The sequence below is a fragment of the Mauremys reevesii genome, linkage group 11 (genome assembly GCF_016161935.1).
Source record: "Mauremys reevesii isolate NIE-2019 linkage group 11, ASM1616193v1, whole genome shotgun sequence".
NCBI lineage: Eukaryota > Metazoa > Chordata > Testudines > Geoemydidae > Mauremys > Mauremys reevesii.
Window position 1 is genome coordinate 71,506,596 of NC_052633.1, and position 19,802 is coordinate 71,526,397.

The 19,802-nt window shown below is 43.5% G+C and overlaps 1 protein-coding gene across 1 annotated transcript in view; it reads left to right on the top strand.

Annotated features, from left to right (window-relative positions):
* Nucleotides 1-674: 674 nt before the first annotated feature.
* GYPC (glycophorin C (Gerbich blood group)) overlaps nt 675-19,802 on the top strand; it is a 39,878-nt gene continuing 20,750 nt past the window's right edge. The window contains exon 1 of the mRNA XM_039494313.1: nt 675-941. Coding sequence (XP_039350247.1) covers nt 908-941 — 34 coding nt within the window. The 5' untranslated portion in view covers nt 675-907. The remainder of the gene's footprint in view (nt 942-19,802) is intronic.

Sequence of the window (19,802 nt, forward strand, 5' to 3'; positions counted from 1 at the left end):
ATGATTCATTAATAATTCCTTGTATTTTGGTGGTACCTAGAGGCCTTAACCCAGATAAGACATTGTGTTAGGTGCTGTACGGACAGTAAAAAAAACACTGCCTGAAGAGTGAATAAGCTAAATAGACAAGAAAGAAAATGTATAGGCAGTAAGAAGTACTATCACCCCCATTTTACAGATGGGAAACTGAGGCAGGGAGAGACTTGTCCAAGGTCACACAGGAAATGCGTGGCCAAAGCAGGAATTCTCTCCTGAACCCCACTCTCCTGAATACCAAGCCGAGTCTCTTAATCTCTGGCTTGATCCTTCCTCTTATTTACACCAGGGTAACTACTCCGGTTTCAGTGGTTATATTCCTGATTTATACCAGTTAAATGAGAGGGACAATTAGAATCTCAGGGCAGAGGCTTGCAAGCCAGAATGGAACTTGAAAACCCCATTGTGAAATCATCCCAGCGTTCCTCCATTTTTTTGGCAGTGACTTATCCACCATTGGGTTAATATCCATGGGGCTGGTAACTGGCCCAGGACGCTAGGCTGGATTGTGATTGAAACCAAGCACGTTTAAAAGCATTTTCTTTCTACTTGTTGCTCAAGATTCAAAGTTCCTGGAAGGCAGAGGGGCTGGGATACGTTAAACTTGAAAACAGTTACTGCTATCTGAAAGTGGGGGCCCCTCCCCGCTCATGTGAGCTGGAAAGGCAAAAGAGAATGACACGTGCTGTTTCCTTTTCCAGTTGCGAAGGGGTCAGGAACTCAGCAAGGAGTGTCTGAACAAGTGTTGCATTCTCTTGGGTCCTTGGTCTCTTCCCTGCCTTTCTGGCCGCTCTGTTTAATCCAGCCGGCGATTCTGAACAGGGGGAAAAAAACTATCAGCACAAATAAGGCATTTCTGAAGGCGTAAATTATGAGCGACCAAAACAATGTGACACCATCGCCACGTGAGTACCCTGTTTTTTTCCCCTCCCTGCAGTAACAGTGAATTTACAAGTCTGTTGTTTAACCAGATGATTTTTAAACACAGTTCAAGTTCTTGCAACAAATTGCCTGGGGTCTCCTTAAAGGAAAGAGATATCAATGAAACTGTCTCTGTGTGTGTGTGTGTAAGTTACAGAGGGAATCGAAACAGACCTCTGCAAAGTTTAATTCCTGAATATAGCATACGAAAATTTGTTGCATTTCATTCTAAGTGCTAGTTTAGAGAAAATATAAAGTAAATGCTTTTCCCGTAAGGAATGAAAATATAGAGCATTCAGAAGGCTTAGTGTCTCTCTTCTGAGATATTAATGGTGCTGCTTAGCTTGTATTTAGAGACACCAAGCTGTCTGTATGTAATATGAGACGCAAGCCAAAAACTGTCAGTCTATATTTAAAGTTACAATGCATGTTTGCTTTGGGAACTTTAGAAACACAGTCTTAGGGCAACTGAATGGTTTCCTCATAGTAATGTTAGAGGAGGGAAAATTCAACACTGATGTAGTTCTGTTGATTTCAGTGAGTGGCGCAAGAGAGAATTTGGCCGAGGGAGTTCAAGCGACCGTGCCATTTAATCACCCCACGGTAGAATATTTTGGGAGTAATATTAAAAAATTGAGGGCCAGATTCTGATCTGGTGCAAATCTAGAGTAACTCCAGCAACATCTATGGAAATACTTTGGGTTTCAATGGTGTAACTGACAGCAGACTGTGACCCACAGTCCAGATAACCTCTTTGGAAGAGGTTTGCTGTTTTAATCCAACTATAACCAGTTTGGTAACATCACAGCATATTTGTAATGAACCCACCAAAACGGTATTGATCCTCACAATGGATCCCTGTAATAAAAAGCACAACACAGAGGGGAGTGCTGGGGAAAGATCCAACCTCAACTCTTGGTCCCAGGGTTGCTGTAGGATGAACTGGTCTATATGAAATTTGAAACTGACAATGATTTTCAAGCTTTGAATGTGATAGATGGATTGAGCAGAAATGTTATATTGAAAAGAATCACTGGAATTTTAGCCAAAGATTTTTATTTGCTCCGGGTATTTTTACAAGTAGAAACCAACTTAAAAGCAGAAAAATCATCTCCGTCTTTTTTTTCCGGTTCCAGTAATTTTGACCAGATTTACGCCTATTCACTGCTAGTAGAAGGAAAAAACATTCGGGCAAAAACTGGCACTTTAGAAGACACTACGGTGTCTCTGAGCTTCTGTACACTTATTTTCAGACATGTAAAATACTTATAACTATTGCTCTTAAATGTCTTGTGGGATGCGGGAGTTACACTCTTTAGCTGAAATGCACGTTATTGATTGGCAGTGTTGTTGATTATGTAGATACCCAAGGCCCAAGCTTTACTCAGGAGTTTTGCCTGCTTAAGGAGTTTCGGAGTGGACTCTCAGGCCATGATTCAGATCTCACTTGTGCTAGTGTAGCTCAGGAGTGCCACCAGTTTAAAAGTGGCAAAAGTGAACTCAAGAATCAGGCCCAATATTTGACGAACCTGAAGTGTTAATTCGGTGTGTCAGCATCTCACAACGGTACAGAATGAGAAAACAACTGTATACATCAAATCATTTCATTTTCTGGAACATCTAGGAAGGAGCTCCCAGTTTTTGACCATGTCAGACTCTGCAAACCATTTTTACAACCATAAACTATAGATGGTTACATACGAAACTTGCGCCCCCTTTACCTAGTGTTGAATTGAAATAATAATATTGCTGTCTGCTTTCCAGCTCTCTGAATGCAATTTCTCCTGCAGGTTCAGACAGGATGTTCCTGTATCCTGTTTCAGTTTGCATCATGGTAAATGTGATCCACGTTGTTTGAAAAAACAAAATAAGAACCAAATTCAATTAAAGAGGAAGCCTTCTGGTGACTACAAACACAAGTTCAGTGCGTTATTTCCATGCAGGCCTGTTTTGTTTTCCTGGCACAAATCCAGCAGCTTTGGCACCCGTCAGTTTCTAATCAAGGAGACGTTAACGTTCAATGTGTACAGAGGTCCTGCACAGCACAGACAACAGATGTTTAACAGAGAGGGACTGAGTCTGGCAAAACAAAGTTGTATGGCTTGATAAGCAGCATGAAAAGTACTGAGGCTGGTGCAAATATCCATCGAGCATCAGCAATACATCAGACTAATATTAGTCTAATTTTTTGATACTGGCTGGGGATGCCAGATAACAGCTGTTTTGTGGGATGGATAGAATGGGGTTGGGTAACCTAATTACTAGGGTGCTCTGGTGCTCCTCTTGCATTGACTGATGAATGATAAGGGGTTTTTACTCACTCTTTCTTTGTATACAAGTATATTCTTGATGGTCCTGAAAGAGCATAACAGAAAGAGGAATGTTTCCATTTTAAAATTCCCAGCTTTATGAACTTAGAGAATTTATTTTCCTCTGCCTCTCTTCATCTGATCATGGCTCCTTTACGTGCCATGTGGTGAAGCCATTATTGACCTGCTGTGAACATCCCTGAAACGGTGTTTTTTAGCTGCATCAGTTTATCGGTAATCTCATGCTTATTTTTATTATACTCAGCCCATGAGATTTCCCCATATCCCTCCCCAACCGCCCAAGAAGGCAGTGGGTGTGGACAGTCGCCATGTGGATTGTTGTTAGAAAACCTAACCTGGCTCTGGAGATTTCCAGTTCCACTGTAGAGCCCGGGCCTGCTAAACTTTTTCTGGTGAGTTGAAGGACAAAGCCGTGGCTGGGATGATTTAGTTGGGGATTGGTCCTGCTTTGAGCAGGGGGTTGGACTAGATGACCTCCTGAGGTCCCTTCCAACCCTAATATTCTATGATTCTATGACTGCTTATGTGAGTGAGGATTACTCGCAGGAGTAAGGGTTTGCAGAATGGGGGATCAATCCTACAAGCTGCTGAACTCTGTCTGTTCCCATCTCCTTCACCAGGAGCTGAAGGCCCTCAGCAGAGACAGGCCCTCAGCAGAGACAGGCCCTTGAGCACCAGCCTGTGTGTATGCTTCTCAGGGTGTAGCCTCTAATGCCCCACGTTGGCTGTCTGGAGCAGCAGAAAGGGGAGAACAACCTCCATGAGGCTATTTCCTATCCTGAGCTGATGGGTGTAGAGTGACTGGAGCTTTGGTGCTACCAGTGCAAGGCACCATCCAGCACAGATTGGAGGGGGAAGTGCTAGGGAAAGGGCCAGTGCCTGACCTCCCTTCTGGAGCCAGGGGAAACTAAAGGACCAAAGTCACCAGCTGGTCTCTTGCGCTGCCCTTCACTCGGGGCTTGGGGCAAAGCCACAGTCAGTCCCTGAGGAACCTTCATTGGACAATCTGCCAACTTGGACCTAAACTTGCTTTTGTTGCCTCTCATCAGTGGAGGCCCGGTCTGGAACAGTAAGTTTTAAATCAGAATGGAGGCTACTGATTGAAGAAATGTATTTAATGAGTCAGGAACCGTGGTGGATTACACTGACCCCATTTTCTAAAAGAGAAGGCCCCAAATGCACCCACAAATGCATGTGAAATTGAGCGCCTGTGTTTGTGTGCAGAAGAGAAGAGCGAGGGGGGATTTGATAGCAGCTTTCAACTACCTGAAGGGAGCTTCCAAAGAGGATGGAGCTCGGCTGTTCTCAGTGGTGGCAGATGACAGAACAAAGAGTAAGGGTCTCAAGTTGCGGTGAGGGAGGTCTAGGTTGGATATTAGGAAACACTATTTCACTAGAAGAGTGGTGAAGCACTGGAATGGGTTACCTAGGAAGGTGGTGGAATCTCCTTCCTTAGAGGTTTTTAAGGTCAGGCTTGACAAAGCCCTGGCTGGGATGATTTAGTTGGGGTTGGTCCTGCTGTGAGCAGGGGGTTAGACTAGATACTTCCTGAGGTCTCTTCCAACCCTAATCTTCTATGATTCCCATGACTCTGCATGCAAATTGGATATACCTAGTCCATTCTATGCAGGCTCTTATATTGTGCCCATCTTCATAGATATCTATATGGAAATGTGCAAATGCAAAGACTTGATATATGCCCAAAATTGTGGTAATTGGACACAAATGTAGGTTAAAAAATACCCATGTAAATAACACTCTGCTTTTCTTAAAGTGCATGACACTTGACATTTATTGGGATCACTCTGCCCCTGACAATTAAAACAAATATTATACAGCAGATTTGAATGAGCCAGGTTATAATTAGCTAAATTCATAGGCCTATTAGCACTACTGCATGGCACATCGTAACCTTGTCACATAGCTGTTATCACTGCATCTTTCTGTCTGGGCTCTCATGGAATATTGTACATCCATCACTGCTCAGATGATAGATAGATAGATAGAAATTGAGGTCCCATTTTCAAAAGTGAGTTAGGCACTGGGCTCCTCAGTCCCATGAAACTTTGGAAAAGAGGACTTAGATAGGATCTATCTATCTATCTAAGTCACTTAAGTACTTTTGAAAATTTTACCCACAGGCTGATAACTGTTCCTGCAAAGTATCTGGTAGAGAAATGATGACATCTGCAGAAATCAGGATTGGTTTGCAAATGATTTATGAACAGAAAAAAATTAAAGGCTATGCTGGATAATTTATTTGCAACCAATAATTCAACCACGTTCAGCAATGATATTGCAGTGCAAAAACAGCAGGCTGGCAGATCGCAATGTGTGGCAGAAATAAGATCCATATTCCGCGAGTTTCTCCAAGAATCAGCATCATCCAGCTCACACCAGAGTCCGATCAAAAGTGATTATCCATTCCATACTCTCCTATTGCATACCCGCAGTGGTATGCCTTGTGCGTGTTTTTGCCAGTAAGACATTTGACTAAGTGATTTTGTTTTAATTAATCTTCTAATCTACGAAAGAGACCAGCCTCTCACATCTTTTCTCTTTTGACATCTGTTTCACGACGGGGTTCTTTCCTGACGAAGCAGAAAACTTAGCTGAAAATCGCAAATGGGTTAAACTCGTTCTGCTGTATTATAAAGTTTTTAAGTGATTTCTCTCTCGCTTGCTCTCTTATTTTTAGCTTATATAAAAAACCCTGTTATTTCATGAGGGTCTAATTCTTTCTTCTTCAGATAAGCCCTGAGATGGAGTTAAGCTTTTTATCAGTAAGTTGCAGGGGGGCTTTCAAGCAGACCCTGAGACAGCTCCATGACATCCTGTGACTGATAAGCGACTGTTTCAGTTTCTTAATGGCAGCGCTCATGTTTAAAATGTCCTACTTTATGGGACAGTCTACATTATAAAAGAGAACACGTGACAGGCCATATATTGCAGAGTCAATACCAGCTCTCTGTGTGTGTGTGTGTATTCTCTCTAATCTAGAAGACCTACAAAGCCTTCTGATATAGATACTGGTTTTAAACAGAAAATATCTTTTAGTCACTTAGTACATGGAACCTACCAAATGGCCTTCAATGTATGTATGTATCCTTCTCAATTCTCATGCTTCTGCTTGGAGTGAGTATGTTTTATTTCCCTATTCATGACACTATTTGCCACCCAACGTCCACATGCTCGCACCTTTCCCTTTTATAGCTTAGATGTCTCTAAAAACTGGTAACAAAGAAGAAGATGTCATCTGGCCAATGTACAATCACTTTAAAAAAAAACAGCAAGGAGGAAATCAGATTCTAGGCTGTGTAAAGAAGATGGTGGAAAGTAAAATGGAAATATGAAACATTTTTGTATGATCCAGTTGTATATTAGCATCCTTAATAGCACAGTCTCCAGGCCTCCAAACAAAAACGCCTCAGGAAGAGCAATAAATGGAAATGACTTGAGGAAGACTAAATAATTTCTTCCTCAGCAGAAGTCAAAGACCAGGATTATGGATTAGAAGCCTCTTGCCTCTCAATGAAGTTAATGGAAATTGTTTGTGGACCAGTCACAAGGGGTGCATCAGTGGTTGGAGATGGTGTGGCTTGACCATGCAGCACTCTAGTGATCTCCAGCTTGTGTTATAACCCCTAGGGAGCTATTACAAACCATGGAATACAGAGCAGTTCTGAACATGGATATCTCAAACAACTGTGTATGTCAACCAAATTCATGCTGCTTCTTGTCTGTATGGGGAAACTGAGGGTACGTCTATACTACTCACTGGATTGGCGGGTAGTAATCGATCTATTGAGGATTGATTTATCGCATCTCGTCTAGACACGATGAATCGACACCCATACTCCACCTCAACAGGAGTAAGTAGCGTTGAAGGGGGGGCCGCGGCAGTCGATTCACCACCGTGAGGATGGCCAGGTAAGTCGAACTAAGATACTTCAACTTCAGCTATGCGAATAGTGTAGCTGAAGTTGCGTATCTTAGTTTGACACCCCCCCCCAGTGTAGACCAGCCCTGAGCAGCATAGCTATTCCAGAATAACTATTCTGGAATAACTCCCATCTGGAAACTCTATTCTGAAATAAAGCTGACTTTAGTCCAGCATAATTGCTCTGCTTTGGAAGCAAAATACTTATTCTGGAATGAAATCACTTTCATTCTGGTATAGAGTATCGACATAGGGGAGTTATTCCAGAAAAGGTAAATTATACCAGAATAGCTATAGCAGAATAGTTATTCCAGAATATCTATCAGTCAGTTTCCCTTGTATAGACAAGGCCTTATTCCCTGTTCACAAATATTTGCCCAAATGGGGTTGTGTTGTCCATGCCAACGTCTGTATTTTCATGCAAATAAGAGTGCTTGTTTTCTGGTACGTATTCAGAACTTTCAGTTATCCAGTCGAGAAGCAGAAGCAATACAATGTGGCCAACTATAACAAAGCAAATAATGAGTAGTCCAGGTGTACAGTCTATGAAGAATTTAGCATCAGAAATGTGCATGTCTAAATATTTGTTGAAAGGTTTCATATGATTAATAGATTCACTTTGTGGATGAACAACACATGCCAGATAATTGAATTGAATCCCTGTCTAGGGATTTGTCCTGCTTTGAGCAGGGGGTTGGACTAGATGACCTCCTGAGGTCCCTTCCAACCCTGATATTCTATGATTCTATGAAGCAGGTCCTGAAGTTACCTTATGAGCTCATTGACAAAAAGCACATTACAAGAACAATAAAAACAGTGAGGAGTCTGGCTGCACCTTAAAGACTAACAGATTTATTTGGGCATAAGCTTTCATTACCGAAGTGGGTTTTTTTTACCCACAAAAGCTTATGTCCAAATACATCTGTTAGTCTTTAAAGTGCCACCAGACTCCTTGCTGTTTTTGTTGATACAGACTAACATGGCTATCCCCTGATACAAGAACAATATTACCAACTCCAAGCAATCAAATATTAGGAGTCAGGCCTCAACAAATTAGGAGATTGGCTTGAAAATCATGAGACTATTTTAGAAAAATAAATGTTGAATTATTTTTATTTTCCTGCCGGTTCTCCTTCTGGAGTCTTTAGGGTTCAGCTGAGGCCCACGTTCAAGCTTTTCTTGGCAACCAGGAGGGCTAGAAATTCATTTTTAATGAAAGCTGAGATTCTTCTGCAATCTGTTTATTCCAGGAGCTGGTGCTTGCAAGCATTGCAATAAAATCATGAGGTGGAAATGTTGTAATGACCAGAATAAACTAGGTTTCAGAGTAGCAGCCGTGTTAGTCTGTATCAGCAAAAAGAACAGGAGTACTTGTGGCACCTTGGAGACTAACAAATTTATTTGCGCATAAGCTTTCATGGGCTACAGCTCACTTCATCAGCTGCATAGAATGGAACACACAGTAAGAAGATATTTATACATACAGAGAACATGAAAAGGTGGAAGTAGCCATCTGTATCTGTACGAGTTTTTTCATGAAGTTGATGGATTTCCACTCCATATGGCTAAATTTCAGGATTTGTTCTTCAGGCTGTGTTTGGTCACCTATGTCAGCTGGCATTATTACTGCTCCCCAATTGGTTGGCCATTGCATAGCAGGCTGGGGGCAGCAGAGGATTAATTTTTCATTGTGTTCATCATGGAGTGACCACATGGAGTTTCAAGTGATCTCTGAACCATCTGTTTCCTGATTTAGCCCTACCACTGATTTGCCTGTCTGGTCAACTGAGGTTTGTTGCTCCCCTGTAAGCCTCCCATTTTTTCTAATCTCATCCTCTCTTAGCTTCTAGGGAACTTCTGCCACATCCAAACTGGGGGCTCTTGTGAAGATCATAACTGTTAATGAAGAATTGTTTCTTCCTGTCCTTCAAGGGCATTCCATAGGTTCAGAAGTGAGAAGAAAGGAAGGGAAGCCAAGACCAGATGCTGGGAAGACATAAATCTTCCTTTTTCAGCCTAGAATTTCTTTTCATTTGGGAGTTCTCCTGCCTCCATTCTCTTCTCCAAAGATTTCTGTCTTGGTCTCTGGAGCTTACTCTACAGCAGAAAATCTCTCCATCTCCACTTTCTTCCTGCAGTAAGGTAGGAGTTCCCATATGCATTCTGGGGCATTTTTACTCCCTGTGTTGCAGGACTAACAGAGTTCATCTTGACCAGGCTCCCTTTCATTTTCACTGCTCGCCAGCGGGTTTTGCTTTTGGATTCGGGATTCTAAACGGCACTTTGAGCTAGTTTTCTTTTCCTAATCTTATCACACTTAGTTATTTGAAATAACAATAATACCTAGCTTTCATATTGCATTGTTCATCAGCAGATCTCAAAGCAGTTTACAAAGACTCATTGGCTCCATTTTACAGATGGGAAAACTGAGGCACAGGGGAAGTAATTTGTTCAAAGTCACCCAGCAGGCTAGTGAAATTGCTGGGATTAGAACTCAGCTCTCTGGAGCCCTCATCCAGGGCTCTAACCATGAGGCAACACAGCCATGCTGCAGTAAGGTATTGACATTCTGGTAAATAAGCATTTGGAGGCAGAAGTTCTATAGTACTGCATATTGCAGTATACATGTAGGATTCGACTGTAACTACAGTCTGTGCTGAATAAAGAGCGCTAAGTAGCTGCATCACCCCAGAACTGACCCGGAAACAAATTGTGATTCAGGCTGTGTCTACACTAAGGAGAATACACCAGCTTGGCTACATTGCTATACCGGCTTAACTGCTTAGTGTAGACACATACAGTGATGGAAGGGGGTTTTCCAGCACTGTAAGAACACCGTCTCCCTGAACGATGGTAGTTACATCGATTAAAGCATTTTTTCAATCGACATAGCTGCATCTACATGGGGGTAAGTCTGCCTAGTTATGTCTGTCCAGGTGTGGTTCCCAGATGTTGACCCAGAAGACTCGAAGAAAGCTGATGTGCCAATTTTTAGAAAGGGTAATTGGGATGACCTGGGTAATTATAGGCCTGTCAGATTCACATCAATCCCAGGCAAGATAATGGAGCAGCTGATATGGGCCTGAATTAATAATGAACTAAAGAAGGGTCATTTAATTAAAACAAAACAAGATGGGTTTATGGAAAATCGACCCTGTCAAACTAACCTGCTATCTTTTTTGATGAGATTACCAGTTTGCATGATAAAGGTAATAGTGCTGATGTTATATACGTAAACTTCTGGAAAGTGTTTGACTTGATGCTACGTGACATTTTGTTTAAATAACTGGAACAGGATAAAATCAATCCGGCACACAGTAAATGGGTTAAAAACGTTATCTAGATTACATGATACACGGGGCACAAGCAAACAATATGCATTTTAATATGGCTAAATGTAAATGTTAGATATGGGAACAAAGAATGTAGGCCATGCTTACAGGATGGGGGACCCTATGCTGGGGAGCAGTAACTCTAGAAAAGATGTAGGAAGTCATGGTGGATATGAGTACCCAGTGTGATGTTGTGGCCAAAAGGGCTGATGGGATCCCTGGATACATAAACAGGGGACTCTCCAGTAGGAGCAGAGAGGTTATTTTACCTCTGTATTTGGCACTGGTGCGACCACTGCTGGAATCCTGTGTCCAGTTCTGGTGCCCACAATTCAAGAATGATGTTGATAAAGTGGAGAGGGTTCAGACAACGGTTAAAGGATTAGAGTCAGCTAAAAGCTACAGCTACAACGGTTAAAGGATTAGAAATCATGCCTTATGCTGGTAGAATCATAGAATCGTAGGACTGCAAGGGACCTCAAGAGGTCATCTAGTCCAATCACCTGCACTCATGGCAGGACTAAATATTTTCTAGACCATATATAATATACAAGCCCAAGGAGCTCAGTTTAGCTTAGCAAAGAGAAGGTTAAGGGTTGACTTGATTACAGTCATTTTTAGTCTGTTTTTCACTCTGAATTGGAACAAAACCAAATTTCAAAATATCGAAATCCTCCGCAAAATGGAATTACCGTTCTCCGCACAGCTCTGTCTCTACCAGGGAAAACTTAGGCTCATTACCCTGAGGTCTTGGCAGGTATATAAAGGCATTAGGGAGGGTTTGCTATATTGTTATAGCTGTGTCAGTCCCAGGATATTGGCGAGACAAGCTGGGGGAGGTAATATCTTTTACTGGACCAACTTCTGCTGGTGAGTGAGACGAGCTTTCGAGCTTAGAGAGGGTTGAACCTTTAAGTCTACACACATGTTCACTTGGGGAATTGTTACAACTCCATTGACGTCAGTGAAGTTATAACAGTTTCCACCAGCTGAGGATCAGCTCCTGGACTCTGAGCTGACTCTCATAGACCTCAATGGCTTTGGATCAGGGTCTGGCTGATTTGGAATCTTAGTTCTCTTTTCATGTCAGCCTGCTTGCCTTCCGCCAGGCCCTGGCTGAGACAGGAAGAGTTCTGGAGGCTAACTGGGGCTGTTCTTCTGCTGTGGGGGACATACCAGGGGCCAGCACAGTTCAAGAGGGGGAGGCTCTGACGGCAATTTAGAGATGCTTCCCCACTGAGAGAGGATGGCTCTGGTACCCCAGCCAGCTCTCCCTGCGGGTGAATGTTCCCTGCAGCCCAGGCTGGTGCATAGAGGAGCAAATCTCACCTCCCTAGATCAGCCGGAATGAATGGCACCCAGGCGATGAATGATTTTAGATTCCTCCTGCATGTCACTACCTCCCGTTTGTAAAAGACCCTTGCGTTCCCTTCTGGAACCCATCATGCTGCTTGAAACCATGTCAAAGGCTCGTCTTCCTCCTCCCACACTCTTCAGGAGTTTCTTGAACTCTGAACACACACACACACACACACACACGCAGAGGACAAAACTGCTTGCCAAGTCCCTCTGCGCTTTGGTACCTCCCCAACTCAGCTTTGCTCTCGATGAATACAGCCTTTGATCTGATAGCCTCTGACTCGGGTCACAGGACTTGTGCCTAGCTGGAGCAATAAGGAGAGGGCTTGGTGGCTGCTTGGAGAGCTGCTTTGCGGAGTAAATACAGAATGGATGAATGCTGGGGGGGTGGGGGAGAGGCAGAGGAATAGATTGAGTTCCATTGTGCAGTGCTGGTTTAAAAAAAAAGGAAAAGCCGCCTGAGACAAAGAATTCCCCCTCCCCACTTCCTGGCTTACATTTCCTTTAAGAGGAGGGTCATACATTCTGCCTTGGGTTGTTAACAACATTATCTATGCAGGAAGTGAACCCTGTGTCATGTTTTCCCCTAAAGGCAGTAACTGAACAGATGGGAGCATGGATTCCATGTGTCTGCTCAACTGTGCTGCTTTTCAGCGGACCGTCCCCCAAATGAATGAGGCAGCACCACCGAATTCCCTCTCTGTAAACGGTCTGCAGATAAGCACTGTGGCTTACACATGGTGGCAGCTACCCAGAGGTGGCCAATCGCAGCCCGCAGAGGTGAAATCCTAGCCGTCTCTTTGCATTTCTACAGGACTATTTTCGTCAGGGGTGTAATTGCAACCGTAGCTGGGTATCCACAGCACATGTCCTGTAATTAAAGATTGTGTTCATGATTAATTCCACAGGAGTTGCGCATAGTGTCCTTGTAAGTCAGAAGTAACTTTGAAAACAGGAATAGAAAGGCATCAGCAGGAATCAGTGAATGGGTATGTTGCGGAGTACGACACAGGCATGAGATGCCTATGGGTAGTAAAACCTCAGAGTCCTTGAATGTCCACACTGCATTGTACACCTGGGTCTCACAGCCTTGCTAACATGTCCACACTGCCCTATGCAGACCTTCTGGTTCAGGTCTGTGGCTTGAGCTGCATCCATACATTCATCACATCTGTTCCATAGCCCATCGTGGAGTTATTCCAACCAGGGTGTATCTAGAAGTGACAGAGTACAGGGCATCTCTGTGTAAAGGATAGCAACCCCAGCACGTGTTTCCCATGTAGCTTTCCTTTAAAGCTCGCACCAGAGGAAGCCTTGCGGAGATTTGAGAAAATCCGACTTATGTTATTATTCTGTAGCTTTTAGCTGACTCAGCAGCAAACAGCAAAGGAAGAGGTTTGCAGGATGGCTGACAAGGGCCTTCCTGATGGGTTACTAATGACAGCTTCTACCCAGCTTGACAACTGATTTTCTTTTCCACTGGTTGCAGTTTCTAGGTGTAGAGGCTGAGATCAGGGTGTTTGAATGTCTCTATTGCAGATAGCGTAGGATGATGGGATAGATCCTTTGCTGGTTTGTATGTCGGTGTAGGAGCTATGCTGAGGTAGAGCAGCTGAGGATCTGGCCCAGCGACTCCTTTGCTCACCAAAAACAAGGGGTCAGATCTTGTTGCTACTGAAATAAGGTGTGTGGGGGGGTCAGGACGGGAAAGGACTGCCCCTGGCTTCAGTGGGAGTAGAAGTAGGTCTTAAGAGTGTAACAATTGCCTTGATGCCAAGCAGCACCTTTAAGCTTTGTTGATAAAATTTCCAAGGAATGCATCTCAGTAAGGTGCAGCCGCACATGGTAAGTATTTACGGTGAGAGCAATTCAACTGCCTGAGCTTAACCCTATTGGGAGTTCTGCCGCTGACTTCAGGGTGAGCGGAGGCTCGTGAAACAAACCCTTGCAAAAGCGCCGCCTAGTGGGGAGGGCAGGGTGCCAGTGCAACCTGGAGCACTGCTCCTTGGCGGACTTCCTGCATGGCCATATGCAACAGCTGTTTGGGTGCAAAATGATATAGGGCCAAAGGACCCACCTCCTTGCAGAAACGGCTCTCCAGGCCCTGCCCCCAGCGCACAGGGATCACAAGCCCCATAAAGACGATTCCAGAACCGAGGCCAGAGCAGCATTTACAGATGGGATCCACTCTCCCTCTGCTGTCAAGGTCATGAAGTCCTCTGTCTCTCCTGAGCCCCCCTTAGGTACTTGGGCTGAGAACTGCGGCCCCTGGAACATACCGTCGGTCACCTAACTGAAATGCAGATGCAAACGACCTGATTTTCAAAGTCAAAGGGTGAGATTGCTCTTTCATAGTGACCTGGATTGTGAGATGTAAGCTGACCCTTACTTGTTACGGGTGAAATTCACTCCAGCGCAGAGGGCCCACGCAAACCGTGACGTGCCACTTCAGCCCCTACCTGAATAGTCCTCTGTTACTAGTGCATGAGACATGGTCGTTTTAACCAAGGGGAAAATCCTGCTCTTATGACACGGGGGAATGGTTGTATGGAGGGTCTCTGAGTCATCCCACCGCTACAAAGTAGAATGACTTTGGTTCAACTATACCATAACAGGGTTCAAAACAGAATTACATATGTTCACGGAGGATAGGTCCATCAATGGCTATTAGCCAGGATGGGTAGGGAGGGTGTCTCTAGTTTCTGTTTGCCAGAAGCTGTGAATGAGCGACAAGGAGTTGGATCACTCAATGATTGCCTGTTCTGTTCATTCCCTCTGGGCACATAGCTTTGGTCATTGTCAGAAGACAGGATACTGGGCTAGATGGACCTTTGGTCTGACCCAGTATGGCCGTCCTTATGGTGGTGGTCGTGGTCGGGGTGGGCAGAGAATATGCTCCAGAGTTCCCTACAGTGTCTGCTGCTAAAGAAAACACAGGCCTGATCTTCAGCTGGATCCTCCTTCCCCTGGTAGCTGTAGACTAATTTACACTAGCTGGAAATGTGTGTCTCTATGCAAAGGAGTTGCTAGAAGCATAACCTTATCCCTGATGCACTAAATCATACCCCTGTGCAGCCCTGCTGTGCCATCTGATAAACTGGTCATACACCCCCAACCTACTGGTCAAGAGAGCACTAAGCTGGAATCCTGCTCAGCTACTGAGTGGGGACATTGGGTGGAGAAAGACTTCTCCTTTGCCCCGTTCCCTCGCCTCTCCCAGCATACCTGCAGGGTTCTACCTGGCTGTTGGTGTGGTACCATTTACACATCTCAGGTGACAAGGGGCAAAGGAATGTTTCTTTTCGTCCTCCTACATCTCTGGACTGTTTCCATTTTCCTGTCCAATCCATCAGGAACAGCAGCTTTCTTTGCCAAAGACACCTGCCACCCTGTCCTTCTGCAGAGTATGACAATGAGCAGGGACCGGCAGCATCGCCTCAATCCTGCAAGGTGCCAAGTGGTTTGGGTTGGTCCAACAAAGCACTTAAGCACATGCTTAATTTTATGCATGCATACAGTCCCATTAGATTCAGTAGGGCTTGAAGTTAAAGCAGGACTGAGACCTCACCTCCTTCTTCCCGATTGTCCCATTTTTGTATATGCAGTAATTCGTTCTTTACCGCTGTCAGTGGCTCTGAATCACGGCTTGTAATGGGGGTAGGTTGGAGACACATTGCCCCAGTCAGTGCAAGCCTCGTGCAGACACGAGGCCCCCAGGAGTTGTGCAGTGACAGAGACACTGCTACACCCTTGCAGAGGCTGCAGCTCCTCCTCCACTCTACGCTGGAAGGCCCGCTTTGCCAGCTGTGTAGGGTGGAGGAATGGCCCCATCAACACAGTCCGCAGGGGCTTAGAGCTGTCCACCCTCACTGAACCCTTAACACTCTCATAGAAGCATCTTGGAAAGGGATCTAAAGAAGTAATGCCCATCTAGGTGCTTATTAAGGATGATTATTTCCATCATTATTACAAAACACTTCTGCAAATCCAGAGGAATGCTTCCCGCTGGCTCCTGCTGCGGGGATGGTTTCCCCTCAGGTGAATAACTCAGAAGAGAGACCCCCCCACACACACACAAACACTCAATAAATGGCATGATTTGGGCAGGGGTCTAGCCTCTCTCTGTGCTTAATTCTTGGAGGTTTTGGTGCTGCTCAGCAGCCAGGCAGCAAACTAGAAAGCAGCAGCCTGTGGTGAGAAAACAGCCCCACACAATGAAAAATCAGAAGAGGGTGGGGGATGGAACCAATGAGCCCCAAACACAGAGAACATTCCTCATGCAGAAAGGGACCACCTTGTCTTCTGCTTCCTGGTGTCCCAGTCTGTAATTCAGGCCTGGGGGTGTAGCATCAGGCAGGCCTGTAAAAGGAGCTAAAATGTGGCTCTAAAAAGGCATGCGGGTGTGTGGTGTTTGTTCTTGACCCTGACTCACAATGGATAAATACTTTGGCTCAAGCTGTGCCCTTAGATAAGCACAGCACAGCTACCACTGAAGTAAACAGGAGTTGCACACGCCTGTCGGAGGGTGGAATTTGGCTCGTAAACAAGCTTTAATGTAAGTACGGCATGGCTGAACTCTAAGTTGACTTCATATTTTCCAGAGCTGTGGCAGCCCTGTATGTTCCCCGCCCACACCCCCCAGCAGATGTTTCATTGGGATAACTTAACCTGCATACACTGTTCCAAAGCAGACCTCTTTGGAGGCAATGTTAATGGTTTCAAGATACAAAGTGATATGAAAAAAGTGCTGTCTCTTCCATGCATGGTTAGGATTAGAGAGACCCAGTGTGGTAACATTAGGTAGAACAGGCTGTGTTCTATTAGTCTGTGAGTTGGAGAGTCAGCGAGAACTACCAGGAGTGTCCGAGTCTAGCAACTCTAGAAAAGAATGCTCTTTCTGGTCATTAGTTCTGTCCCCTCTCTGACATCTTTCCAGCTGGGATTGTGAAAAGCCCTCAACATTGACCTAACTTTACTTACATTAAACTAAAGCTGGGCTGGAAACAGTTTTTCTGTCCCATGAAAAATGTTGAGGTGTAGACAATTTTTCCTGCCTCCAAGTGAGATGGAAAGTCAAAACCTCAAAAACTTTGGTGAAGAGACAAACTGAAAAAAAAAATTCAACTAGAGTTAACAACAACAAAAAAATTCCCATAATTTTGAGACTTTTTGTTTCAATTTTGACATTTTTTCTTTGGTTTATGCTTGTTTTAGCGTAAATTTTGAAATGAAAAGTTATTCTGAAACAAAAAACCCAGAACTTTTCATTGAAGAAAAAAAAAAGTCTCAACATTTTTTCAGGTTGGAAAATTTGTTGAAACCAACTGTTTCTAGCAAACAGTTTCCATGTTGATGAATTGGCATTTTTCAGGGAAAAAAAAATACTGAAAAATCCCTGACCAGGTCTACATGCAAGACAGTGGAAGTTTAGCCTTTGCTTTCAATGGGAGCAAGATTAGTTCTACATAAAATGCTTTGGAAAGTCCCACCTTCTATGTACAACACTGGTATTTCATTTTGTCCACTGAATGGTGCTGAACCAGTGCCCTTCATAATACCAGCACAAATGGAGATCAGTGATGCCTGGTCCTATTCAGTCATGTGACAGGCAGAATTCCACTCTGTTTCCATATTCCAAATGAATTCAGCAACTTGGAGTATTTTATTTTATGTTGTTATTTTTGGTAGAGAGTTTACTGAGGAACTCTTCGATTTTTTTCATTCGGGCCCTGGTTATCTGGTTTTATCGTATGTTGGTTGTTTAATACTTTTAGAAAAGAAGCAATGGCTTTCAGCCCTGGGCATTATAAAATATGCTCATGAGAGAAGTGCCTTAGCAAGCATTTGTTGTTATCAAAAAATAGTAGACCATATTCTCCCCTAAGTTAATCGATTAGAACCCCATTGAAATCAACAAGGCTGATCTGCTGTCAAAGAAAGAATAGATGCACATTCACGCAACCCCTTTCCCTGTCTACAGCTGCTAATTTTGTTATATTTTGTGAGTTACTTGGACAAAAAGGAACAAAAGACCACATTCTGCCACTCTTGCACTGCGTCCCAATTAGACTATTCACAGAGTAAGGCACTACTCAGCATGAGTAGAAGTGACTGAACATTTTCTGAATTGTTTTCCCAAACAGCCGCAGTTGAAGGCAGTGACGTAACTTGTTTCACCATCCAGTGCATGACCTCCACCTACTCCTGAGTGAATAGTTTAGAATGCTGAGAGTTCTGTGCACTCCCAGATGATTCCTGGGTCTTATCTAGAAGAACACTTAAGTTTGTGGCAAGTTTCCTACCTAGCCTGCCACACTATTTGTATGGATCCTGCTGCTGCATACAAAAAGTTTCCCAGTGCACTTGAATCTGCCCTCCTTTGAAACAGGAATCGACTACCCTAAATCTCTCTTTGCTCAGATTTTTAAACTTTATGAGCTCATTTCCAGCTAGGACGCTACCCACCCTCTAATTTTCAAGGCATAATTTTGCCTCCATAAATACCACTTTAATTTTTTAAGCCAGATTTAGGCACCCAAGTCTATCTATGTAAGCACCCAAACAAAGGCCAAAATGAATGAACACTGAAGCCAATGGAGAGGCTCCCACTGACTTCATTGGGTGTTTGAAGTACACGGTAATTCGCTCTCGAAGTGCTACCATTCACACGTGCAAATTGTTAAGGGTAGGAAATTATTTGTGGGTGTAAAACAGTGCTCACAACAATTCAAGGCCATCACTGAAAATCTTCCAATATATGCTGCAGATATAGGATTTTAAGGTCAGCACTGCTAATGTTTTCAACAGCTAGTACCAGACAATTTTCCAAGAAAAATATTAACGTTGGCCTTTCTTTTATAATAATTATCACACAATCTGAATATGATGATTCAAATAAATGATAGATGTTAAAGAAGTTTTGCTAATAAAGGTCAAATAAAAGGTTTATTTTTTCCTCTTTTTAATTCCATTCAGCAAAGCAATTTTCAAATGCAGCAGACATTCAAATGAAATCTGCACATTTTTTACCAAAGCCTTGGAAAATGAGAATGTTGTTACTTCAAGCTGTTATTTGCCTTGTAAGTTTCCAGTGTGTCTTGGAATGTCTTATTTTCCTTTTCATATGTTCAACACTGAAAAAATCAGAAGCTTCTGTTTCCACTACAGATATCTTCATTAATAATATTATGCTTGTCAGCACCTCAGGACAAGGTTTCATGTCCCTAATGAGCATATGCTAGACATCCTGATATTTCACTTGTGATGTTTTTAGTAGACATGGCCTGAGGCGAGAATTGGCGCAGGACATGGGAGTAGTTGAATGCAATTTCATTTAAAATAAACACGGAAGGGGGAAAATTCCTGTTCCCAAGAGTAATCACCTATGGGTCTGCTCCGCTACAAACTGTGGGGGTAGGGTGACCAGATGTCCTGATTTTATAGGGACAGTCCCGATTTTTGGGTCTTTTCTTATATAGGCTCCTATTCCCCCTCACCATCCCCGTCCCTATTTTTCATATTTGCTGTCTGATCACCTTATATGGGGGTGAACCAAAGAGCATATTTTAGCAAAGCTGCTACTGTGCTTTATATATACACACCAGCAGCCTGATCCAATGCCCACTGAAGTCTAATAGAAAGATTTCCATACGTGTCTATAGGAATACATGTATACAAATGTTCAATCAGGTTCTAGGTTTTTCCAGGGCTCACCTGTAAGTTGAGCACAAGGACAAGTTCTGTATTTTTATTCATCACCCTTTGCTAAAGTAGCCTTCGTATTTTATTTCCTTGATTGTCAATGTTACTTTTAAAGATGCTGCTAAATGCATTTGCTGGAATTATTTAAAATCTTTCTTATCATGACCATTTGAGCGCTGATGC